At 37.8% G+C, this 11,639-nt stretch overlaps 1 protein-coding gene across 1 annotated transcript; it reads left to right on the top strand.

The window, feature by feature from the left end:
* Window positions 1-2,454: 2,454 nt before the first annotated feature.
* NDUFB8 (NADH:ubiquinone oxidoreductase subunit B8) lies at window positions 2,455-11,524 on the top strand. The gene is made up of 5 exons (XM_075216607.1): window positions 2,455-2,611; window positions 4,574-4,700; window positions 8,638-8,737; window positions 9,613-9,768; window positions 11,347-11,524. Exons 1-5 carry the CDS (start codon window positions 2,500-2,502, stop codon window positions 11,440-11,442), a joined length of 591 nt encoding a protein of 196 aa, XP_075072708.1. The 5' UTR covers window positions 2,455-2,499; the 3' UTR covers window positions 11,443-11,524.
* The last annotated feature ends 115 nt before the right edge of the window (window positions 11,525-11,639 follow it).

Genomic DNA, 11,639 nt, shown 5'->3' with positions numbered 1-11,639 from the left:
TTGCTTTGCACAAAAAGGGTTTCACAGGCAAGGTTATTGCTGCTAGTAAGATTGCACCTAAATCAACCATTTATCGGATCATCAAGAACTGCAAAGAGAGAGGTTCAATAGTTGTGAAGAAGGCTTCAGGGCACCTAAGAATGTCCAGCAAGCGCCTGGACGTCTCCTAAAGCTGTGGGATCGGGGCACCACCAGTGCAGAGCTTGCTCAGGAATTGCAGCAGGCAGGTGTGAGTGCATCTGCACACACAGTGAGGCAAAGACTTTTGACTTTTTGTCAAGAACACCAGCAAAGAAACCACTTCTCTCCAAGAAAACCATCAGGGACAGATTGATATTCTGCAAAAGGTACAGGGATTGGACTGCTGAGGACTGGTGTAAAGTCATTTTCTCTGATGAATTCCCTTTCAGGTTGCTTGGGGCATCTGGAAAAACGCTTGTCTGGAGAAGGAAAGGTGAGTGCTATCATCAGTCCTGTGTCATGCCAACAGTAAAGCATCCTGAGACCATTCATGTGTGAGGTTGCTTCTCAGCCAAAGCAGTGGGCTCACTCACAATTTTGCCTAAGGCCACAGCTATGAATAAAGAATGGTACCAAAACATCCTCCAAGAGCAACTTCTCCCAAGCATCCAAGAACAGTTTGGTAACGAACAATGCCTTTTCCAGCATGATGGAGCACCTTGTCATAAGGCAAAAGTGATAACTGAGTGGCTCGGGGTCAAATCATCATCACTGGTGGTCAATCCTCAAGAAGCGGGTGGACAAATAAAAACCCACAAATTCTGACAAACTCCAAGCATTGATTAGGCAAATGTGGCCCAGAAGTAGATGCCAGGACAAATTGCCAAGGTCTTCAAAAAGAAGGGTCAATACTGCAAATATTGACTCTTTGCATAAACCTAATTTAATTGTCAATAAAAGCCTTTGACACTTATGAAATGCTTGTAATTTTACGTCAGTATACCATAGCAACATCTGACAAAAAGGTCTAAAAACACTGAAGCAGCAAACTTTGTGAAAATCAATACATGTGTCATTCTCAAAACTTTTGTCCATGATTACATATACAAGACTCAAGTTTGTGACTGTTTATCCAATGGGTTATTTACCAACATAAAAGTTCACTACTAATACTGCATTTAGGCAAACAATTTGCACTAAACCATGGAAAAACACTTGCTTCCCTTGTCTAAATTGCACTATATAGATAACATCTAATTGCTGATCGGTTGCTGTGGTTCAATGCAGTGACAAGATTGAGACCTTAGAAAAAATTGTCATCTGTGCAATGTGCTGCCGCATATCTGGAGCGGGGTTGTCTATAACCTGGTGATATTGATTGCTGAAACCCCCTGTAAGAAAGAGAGCTACTGGGTCTAAGAGGACACAGATTAGTAACAACAAATAAAATAAGCTACTATTACAGTAAACAAATAGTTGCTGTATAATGATAAAAAAAATCTAACAATTTGGAGGACAATTTAATAAAAAGTAAAATATAGCATTGAAATAAATAAAACACACATCATTGTTAGCCCCTATCACTTTCCCTAAACTTGAAAAGATCACACATATTAGGCAAACAGGATAAGCATTCAGGTCATTACAAGATTAATAGCGCCACCGAGCAGTAATTTATGGCAACTAAACACACACTTGTTTTCTGTGTCTTACGCTACATCGATGAAAGCTAATGGTTGATTCGTTGCTATCAGGGCCGTCTTTCCCATTGGGCACAATGGGCAGGTGCCCGGGGCCCTGCAGCCCAGGGGGACCTGTCGGAGGCAGCAAAAAAAAAAAAAAAAAACCTGAAAAAAAAGAAGAAAATACTTACCTTGCGGTCAGCTGGCGATCCGGCTCCCTCCATGGTCTCCTCCTCCGTGCGGCGCTCGCAGTGCATGACGGGCGTGAGGTCATCACGCCCGTCCGACATCCATTGCGGAGCGCGACGGAGAAGACCATGGAGGGAGCCGGATCGCCAGCTGACCGCAAGGTAAGTATTTTCTTCTTCTTTTTCAGGTTTTTTTTTTTTTTTTGCTGCCTCCGACGGGCCCCCCTGGGCTGCAGGGCCCATATATATAATCATTTTTTTTTTTTGTATATATAGGGGCCCCGGTGCACTGCTGTGCCCGGGTGCCCAAGATGTTCTTAAGAGGGCCCTGGTTGCTATGGGTTACTGGACATTCACACATCTATTAGTAAATAGCCAACAAGAACAGCCAGAGAAGAATAGTTAGTTGATCCATCGAGGCAGAAATGGCTTCTGTTCCTCCTAATATGCTTGAAACATTTGTACTACTGACCGGAGTACCCGCTGTAGTTGGTGCAGTGAAAGCTGGGAAAAGGAGTATTTGCTGCTGAAGTGTTGTGGAAAACGCGATAAGCTGATGCATTTTGACCACGTGAGGCCTCCGTACTTCCTGTAGGTGACAGTGGTTGTCCTTACGTATTCTCCGTAACGCTGCGCCTGCGCAGTGGGGACCTACAGAGCTGGTAATCATGGCGGCGCTTAGGGCCAGCCTGCTGGCTGCGGTGACCCGTAGGGCCGCTCTGGTATCGCTTGCTGGGCGCAGGGCCGGTCCGTTGTTGCAGTGCTGCAGTGTGAGAGCAGGTGGGTGACACGTTATAGACTGACCGCGATCTGGAGGTCATGTAGACTACAGGCTGTCTCAGTGTCACCTTCACACTGTGCATGTCCGCCCAGAGTTATATGTATATAGACAGTCATACTGGTATCTGACATAACTGTATATGTGTATATAGATCCGAAGCTGGATAACATATATGTACCACTACTTGCAGTTATTTAGATTTTATTTTCCCTTTGAATACCCTTACAGATCATTTTGTCTGTAGTATATGTGTCTGGCAGGGGCAGGCTGGGCTGGGGGCATCTGCCCCCCGAGCTGGTCCCATAGTTTGCTAACTTGGGCTGGGTGATCTGCATTTTTTTTCCTTTTTAAAAGGCTGCTGCGCCAAGTCTTGCCCCCTGGGCTAAAATATGTCATCCCTCCCCTGGTGTCTGGTGAGAAAAACTGATACATCTTGATGAACCATGCAGAAGTAGGGTTCTCGTTAATAAGTAGTGATCAACTGTACAAATGGAGTAAACGGCAGTTTCCCTGTAAAATGGCATTTGCATAATTTATGAAGGGTTCATGAAGGAGAGAAATCATAGATGACCTATATATCAATATGGGGACCGCAAATTTATCCAATATATTGAGCAGTGAAGGATGTCGTTACCTGTCATTTTCAATGGATCCCTCACCTGTGGAAGTGCTATGCTCCATTCACTGACAGTGTTAGGCTACTGGTAATTAGGAAAAAAGAGGGGGTGACTTCAGTGGGGCTCCCAGAGCAGCCCTGGCATAATGAAACACTGCTGTAATTTACCTTGCATAACTGTGATTTGCAGTGATGCTTATTGATTGTCACTGTATTATTTTAATAAATAGACCCCAAAGTCTTCATAAAATATTTGTTAAATGTACTCCCTAAAAAGAAAAAAAGTTCAGTCCTTTGCAGGAAACCTTACATTTATTATTGTTACTGCTCACTTTGTACGATGTTTTGCAAAATAAAGGTAATTTATGAATCAAAATAGTGTAAAACTGCAGTGCAAATGCTTTGGTTATATTACATGGTACATAAATTAATATGGGTGTAAGGTGCTACCCAGTGACAGTTAGATGCAGCTTATGTGTAAAAGGGTGAAATGGAGTCTAATGGGACATACATTACAAAGGACTGTTGCACAGTTGTGCCTTGGTTCCAGGGAAGCAGTATATTCTGTGGTGCAGAAGTTTGCATGGGCCCCTCGGAAAATATGTTTGGAATAACTGCTTGCGTGCATTTACTTTTGTACTGATGTGCAGAAATGAGATTTCTTTTTGGACATTGGGAATAATTAAATGAGCTAAAGAGTCAGTGAGTGAAGATCGTGCCCTGTCACTTTACTTTTAATTGGTATACTTTGCACCTTCTATTTCCACTTAAGTCATAAATTATGCTAAACCGAGCTCTGCTTTAGAAGAAAAGTCCTAAAAGCATAACTTAATAAAGTGGTGGTAGGTTGGACTTTGAGCTTCATCATTGTCAGCTATTTATATATTGCCACTAATTCCGCAGCGCTGTACAGAGAACTCGCATCAGTCCCTGCCCCATTGCAGCTTACACTCTAAATTATTTTGATGTGATGTTATGACTGTTTCCACCAGGTCTATGTTTCGGCGTAACTTCCAACATGCAAAACTAGGTACAAAATGAATTTACTTTTATATTCTGTGTATAGTAGTATATTACTTGTGCTATATAAAAAATAATATATAAAATATGAAGTGTGCATGTATAATTACACCATTTTTGAATTCTTCTACTGCTATAAAAAATGGTTATGTATTGCACACACACATATAGTTATGTAAATGTGTGAATATGTAATACAAAACTGCATTTTATACCTGCTTAAAAAATAAAATAACCCTAATCTGTACACATAAGTTACATGCCCTTAAAATAAACCCATATCTATTCTGCTTTTTAAATTCTTATTTTTTATATTTTAACATAGCTTCTGACCTTCCAAAGGATCTTTTGCCTGGACCGTATCCCAAAACAGAGCAAGAAAGAGCAGCTGCAGCCAAGAAATATAATATGCTACTAGAGGACTATAAACCTTACCCAGATGATGGAATGGGGTGAGTTACCTGAAAGATGGACTGCTAACCACTTGCCATAGAAGACTTGATTGTATTGTTCATTTTGTGAAACCCTTTTTGCTGTTTTCATTTTGTTTATTTTTTAACATATTATACATGTTAGATAACTTTTAAGATAAAGACTAGAACACCAGAGAAAAAAAATGAACATTTATTGTTTTATCCATTGTGTATATCAGAAATCATATTGTGAGCTTGGTAGAAGTTAAATAAAAAAAACTCCACACAAGACTTACTTTGTTGTCTTGGGTGGAGTTCCCTATGAAAAATAAAAGTATGGAGGTTTGCTTACTTTGTTATATGGACTTTGCCGGGGTTGCTCTCCAGCCGTGGAACGATCTTCCACGTTCCATCAGGTTAGCATTTACTCTCAAAGGCTTCAAGCGTGCCCTTAAGACTCATTTCTTTATTTAAGTCTATCAGTCCTCCTCCTAACTCCCTTGTCCCAGCTCTCTCCCCCAGTTAGTACCACCCTATTTGTGTCTCCCCCTTTCCTTTAGGGTGTAAGCTCTCTGGAGCAGAGCGCTCTTTCTTTGTGGGCTCCTTCTACTGTTCCATCACCCTCTGTACCTCTTGGCCTGCTTCCCTAGCCCTGTTTTCTTAAGCTTCGACCTACTTCTCGCTCATTTCTACCATCACTTTCACACATTGTCCCAGATATATTTTGATTTGCATTACCCTGTTACCTGTGTGTATGTGTTTTTGTTTGTGTTTTTGCGTTTTTTTGTTCTTCATTTTCTGTTTTTTCTGTATCATGTTGTGTCATGGGTCACTATTTTCTGTATATGTCATGTACGGCGCTGCGGACCCTTTGTGGCGCCTTATAATTAAAGATGATAATTCCTGATCCACCGGAGTTCCCAAAGCCTCCCATAGCCAGTCTTCTGTATACTTCCTATTCTTGCCTGATGAAATATTTGCCTTATGTGAAATAGTCAATCATATGCTTTTATTGAATGCAATCTGAAGAGAATCTTATTTTTATCTTCCCAACATGATATCCAAAATTATTGTAATTTTATTGTAATTTTGGATATCATGTTGGGAAGCAAAAGAGAAGATTCTCTTTAGATTGCATTACATTCAATAAAAGCATATGAGAAAATTAATAACACTGAAAACCAAAAGTGGGGCATATAGTTTCCACTGTGGGGGATCTGATTGTACTTTTAATAATGTTTGTCAAATCAATGCAACAACATTATCCTGTGGTATAACCATATAGAGCTCAGCCACATACATGGTAGACAAAACAGGCCAAAGGTAATTCACATATCCTGTAACAATTTAAGGTATGTAGAAAGAGTTGTACAAAAAGTTGTAATAAAGCATCAAAGATGAAATAAGGTTGCTGAAGTGAACTATGTACTGACACAATGGTCTGAGCTGGTGGACCATCCAAAGATTGATACATTTTTGGTAGTGTGTTTAAAATGGGTATCAATGGATATTCTGTGAACAAGACATCCTATAAGTCAGAATCAAGGCAGCTGTCTGAGGATGCCTTGTTCAAAGGTCCACTTAATTGTCTCTGGTGTTCCTTATTTGGATCAGAAGGTAATAATTAATAAGCCTCAGAAGCAGAAAGCTGGATTGTGCACTTCTTCCAGTAGTTTGTGTAGTTATTCACTACTGTTTCCCCACAGTCATTATCTCAGGATCACTTGAAAGCTGCCCATTCTGTGTGGGTTAAACTTAGTTGCTGAACTAGAGTGAAAAGCAATTTTCGGTTTAAATTTAGAAGAATGCATATTAGCTGATTATTTTCAGCCAAGTTTGCATTGTAGAGCATATAAATTAATATGCAATGAAAAAGGATTGGAGGGGGAAATTAGTTATTTATTCAATGAGAGAGCCACATACTCCATAAAAATCTCTTGGACAAATGGATAACTGTTTTTGTAAATTGGAGGTTGTGTTGAAATCCTTCAACCTCGTCCTCTTTTTCCCCCACCTTGTTTCTGAGGGGGGACTGTATTGTGGACATCCTCGTGGCATGAAATAAATACTATGTGACTGAACAGTATACAGATCGGTGGCAGTAAATACTGAAGAATAATTGGAGCTGACGTCAGCTGTAGATATAGAGAGATAGGTTTTGGTTTGTGGATGCATCTCCAATGGAAGGCATGATGCCTCTCATTTTGTAAAGATAGCCAATTGTAAGCTTGTCGTTGTTTGTAATCCCCCTGTACGTTAATTGTTCTTACATTTATGGTGTGTTATCATATGTTTACTATGTTGATTAATGAGAGCCTCTGTTTTCTCCGTTTGTATTAGAGTAAGGTGTTTTTTTCTGAAATGCTTCTATATCTGATGTTTTTGCTCTCAGATTTGTAACCACTTCTGCAATAGTTAACAGCATACAATGAAGTGAGCACTTATTTGTAATGGCACGCAATTGTCGTCAGAAGTCTGGATTATTATGACTGACTAGGCACATTGCATATATAAGATCACTTGAGTAATTGTTAAGCTCAATGGTATTCACTTAGCTGCCCCCACACATTTCGTTTGCTAAAATAAATGTTGAGTGGAGAACCCTTTTGACACAATCAACATCCCTACATTTATTAAAAAAACAAATAAACAAACAAAAAACTCCATTTAGTACTGAATCAATGGATGTCTGAATAACATGTATATGTTGAAATATTGATTTTAAGTAAGGCATATCCATATCTTGTATCTCTATAGTTACAATTATGAACAAAACTATTCCTTTTACTACTTTATTTTTGGATTAAATATTCTCGCATTATAGAATTGTAGTAATTTATTTAAGAATTAGTCAATTTTTAAAGGATTTGACTTTCTAAAAGTGTTTTTACAAAAATAAAAATCCCCACTTCCCTTAAATGTGTTCTTAATTTTAAATGTCCTATTTGCCTTCCCTAAATGATGGGAGTCCCTCTTTCTGTTGGTAGTAACAACCCTACAGAGCGGTAGGTAGTTTAATGTCAAATCCACTCTGTACTAATGGGGCTTTCCTGTATACAGTTTGTTAAATCTTGTCATTTATATGTTGTGGCAAAAAAAATCTCTAACTGTAAAATCACTAAGTAACTGATAGTGTTGCCTCTGTGGGAGATATGTCTGCTGTGCAAAACATTGGTAGTGACAGTGATTCTGTACACACAGTCATTCCCGGTAGCAAACAGTAACTTTTATTTTATGACTTATAGGCTACATTGACAACTGTAAAAAAAAGATAAAAAAGTGTTTTTTTTTCATGATGCTCCAATGGCAGCCTTGTTAAACAGCTTAGTTTGTTCATCACACAATGCAAAAGATGTACCCAAGAGCTTGCAGTCAATAGGACTCATTTATGAACACCACATTTAGGTACACAATTTGCACTGAACTTCAGCAACCAATCAATTAGCTTATATCTGTCTAGTGAAACTCAGAAAATGAAACACAGTTTCTGGATGCTGTGGTTTACTATATTTTGTTTTGTACTTGTAAATGAGCTTTAATGTGTAGTAGACTATTCCTCTAACTACAAATAATACACATCCCTTTTAAATGTTAGAAATCGCATAATTCTTTCTGGAGTTGCACTAATTGCAAAGGGTGCAAGCTTTTCTGCTTCTTTTTCTGTATATTCCACTAAAATAAAAATATATCTTGGCAGTTCCCGAGAGGTTATTAGGAAATTGGTGCATCAGGTCTTGTTTTCATAGGTCTGTCTTTTGTTTTTATGTTTTAAAGTCAAAAACCACTGCATGTTTAGAAAATAGGAATAAATTATTTGATAATATTATACCTTTCTCAGCTTTAGCAACATGCTTTGCGGCTGCTGCTGTTTCTTTGAGTACAGTGTGGCAGGGTATTTGCTTTAACTAAAAGGCTTCTAAATTGTATACATGATATGTGAATTACATCTGGTTTTTCCATGTGTATTGTTTTCTAGGTATGGTGATTATCCAATGCTTCCTGACAAATCACAGGAAGAAAGAGACCCTTGGTACGCGTGGGACTATGCTGTCCATAGGAGAAATTTTGGAGAACCGGTGAGCACAATTGCTACAGTCTGGCTGAGGGAAGGAATGCACTATATATATATATATATATATATATATATATATATATATATATATATATATATATATATATATATATATATATATATAGTGCCCAGGAAACACTAGTGTATTTGGTGGATGTCCGTTGCACCTCTTCTTCTTGGAGTGTTTTCATGGGTGGATGGGGAGGTCTTGGTGCATCTGCCATTTGAAAAGGCGGCATCTTAGAAATAGGGGAGGGACACTCACTCTTAGGAAATCGGGTTTGTGTGACCTATGTGGTGATTTCCATACTGCCAATAGATGCTGTATGGACTCAAAACTAATTGTGTCTGTCCAATCAGATTCAGTAACATGATCACAACATCTATGGCTAGCTTAAAGTGGATGATATACGTATTATCTATTTGTATGTGAAAGTGATAGGTGGATGTTTGATACTGTCTTAAATCAGTTTTGCACTTTCAGTCTCGACTGGGATCTGTAGATACATTTTGTATGTTAATGGCACTGCTTTGCTTTAGTTTCCTTGTGTAAATGAGTGATAAGTACGCAGGCAGAGAGGACCTGAAGAGAGGATGTATCTCCTTATTTGTGCTCTACTGCTTCCTGCCATGTGGAAGGGAACGTGTACCTACCCATCGTCATTAGAGGCAGTCATTTTCTGGACTATGTACATATTTAGGAGAATGGATCAGTGCCGCCATGATGTAACTAATTTTTAGTGAATTGTTAGTTTCAACATAGTGGCTGCCTCTACTAATGTGTGTTGGCTCAGATACACTTTGAGGCGTTACGTTTTTGTTACAACAGCCTTGTTTTAATCTTTTTTTTTTTTCTTTTCTTTTCTTTTTTTTTTTCAGATGCATTGGGACATTGACAAGTTTGTCCGGACTCGAGTTGATACATCACCAACCATTGTCCCATTTAATACAATGTTAAAAGTTGTGGTTGGGTTCATCGCTGCTATGCTCTTCATGTTCTATATTGGAGAACAATACCCAATTTATCCTCCTATTGTATGTATTGAATATACTTGATCATTTGAAATGAACTGTCAAGTAATATTGTATACTGTTCATCCAACTCATTGAATTTGCATGTGTTGGCCAAATCTGGTTTTGATAGGAGTTTAATGACTTCACAATTCATTCTCTTCCAGCAATTTTAAAATGGACCTGGCATTACTGCATACAGCTACAATGATAGCTTTATAATTCCAGACAAAGATTTTTGTACATCTTGTGTTAAAATAGAAACTGTTGTAAATTGTGTTAATGCAAGTCTGAGATTGTTGATGAATGCTTTATAGCCATGTCTATTCAGAATTCTACATGCCTCTTATACACTTCTGAACAGCATAAAATGCAAACTGTATTACATGATCAATGTCTTAATTTACATAGGGTGACATGATCTTGCAATAACTACTAGTTATGGTTTCTACATTTTTATTTTTAAATATTTTTATTTTAATATTTTTTTAACTGGTAATTGTACATATCTTTATTTACAACATATTCAATCTTTTCTTTAACAATTCTGCTTCAAATACATGTACAAGAAGATAAAAACTAGAAGCTAAGACAGAGGATATGTATAACATTGAACAGTCTACAGAACTATGGTCTCTTTGTGCCAAGTACTTTAAATGATCGCCACTAAACATGTATGATAACTTAACAATGCTGGGTCACCAGGACAAAGTAGTTATGATGTGAATGGGAAAGAATTAGGAATTTAGCCTCTCTGGGGTTTCTACATTTTTTTTTTTTTTTTTAAACGTTTAGCTCCTCCTGCTAGATCCATTCCCTCTGTAAAACTATAGTACCACCTGAGATTTTTTTTTTTAATCACTCATGGGACCTGTGCAGTGTGACTTTTCCCTGATGACCAGGTCTAAGACATTGTGTACCTTCTAAAGAGAGCTGGCTTTCATACTTTGTATTTAATTCTTCATTGCTTGTGAATATAGGGCACAATCTTGAATCAATGTTCTAAAAAAATATCCAATTAATAATTTTTATGGTGTCTTTTTTTTAATTTTTTTAATTTTTGCATCATTTACAAGTTCACTGTGATGTACTGTATCATAATTCACTGATTCACTGTACCTATATGTTACAATAGTCTAGTTTTAACACAACCATCTATTGTCTTACAAGTAGGTACCACACCATATAGATTGAGGGAGAAATCTTGCACAGATTACAATTGCACCTCTATCATGTAGTGATATTTATTTGTAAAATAAAACAGCAGAAACATCAGTAATAACCCTTTATTTAGATTGTTACATACAAATGACTCGCATTTGATTTATGGTGGCTGATGTTTTTCGGTCTGGCTAATTATTAGTGGCGTCATTCAGATGAATTGCTGAACATATAAGTAAACCTGTCACCTATACACAGTGGCGGCATCCTTATTGTGTGCTGAACTAATATACAGAAGAATGCAGCTTATCAATCCATTAGGAAACCATATATGATGATTGAAGTCAGACCTGATAACATAATTCACATTCTGAAAACATCTATGTACTTAAGGACCCTATGCTAAGAACACAATTGTTTTTTTGTTTTTTTTTCTTACAGGCTCCCAAGCAATATCCTTACAACAACCTGTACTTGGAACGTGGGGGGGATCCGTCTAAGGAACCTCCTGAAGTAAAAAATTACGTCTTCAAATAGATTAAAATAAATGGTTGATGGAAGTTCTACAACTGTTGTTTATACTGCAATAAAGGCAACCTAAACAAATATTTATTAACTATATTTGCATCTGTCTGTCTGTGTAATGGTTTGGGTTATTTTGCATGACCTAGATTGTAAAAGATGGAATGACAAAAAATAAAATAATTTTATTTTTAAGAGCCGATGGTAACAAT

Source organism: Mixophyes fleayi, chromosome 6, assembly GCF_038048845.1.
Source record: "Mixophyes fleayi isolate aMixFle1 chromosome 6, aMixFle1.hap1, whole genome shotgun sequence".
Taxonomy (NCBI): domain Eukaryota; kingdom Metazoa; phylum Chordata; class Amphibia; order Anura; family Limnodynastidae; genus Mixophyes; species Mixophyes fleayi.
This window is presented reverse-complemented; position numbering and strand designations above follow the sequence as displayed.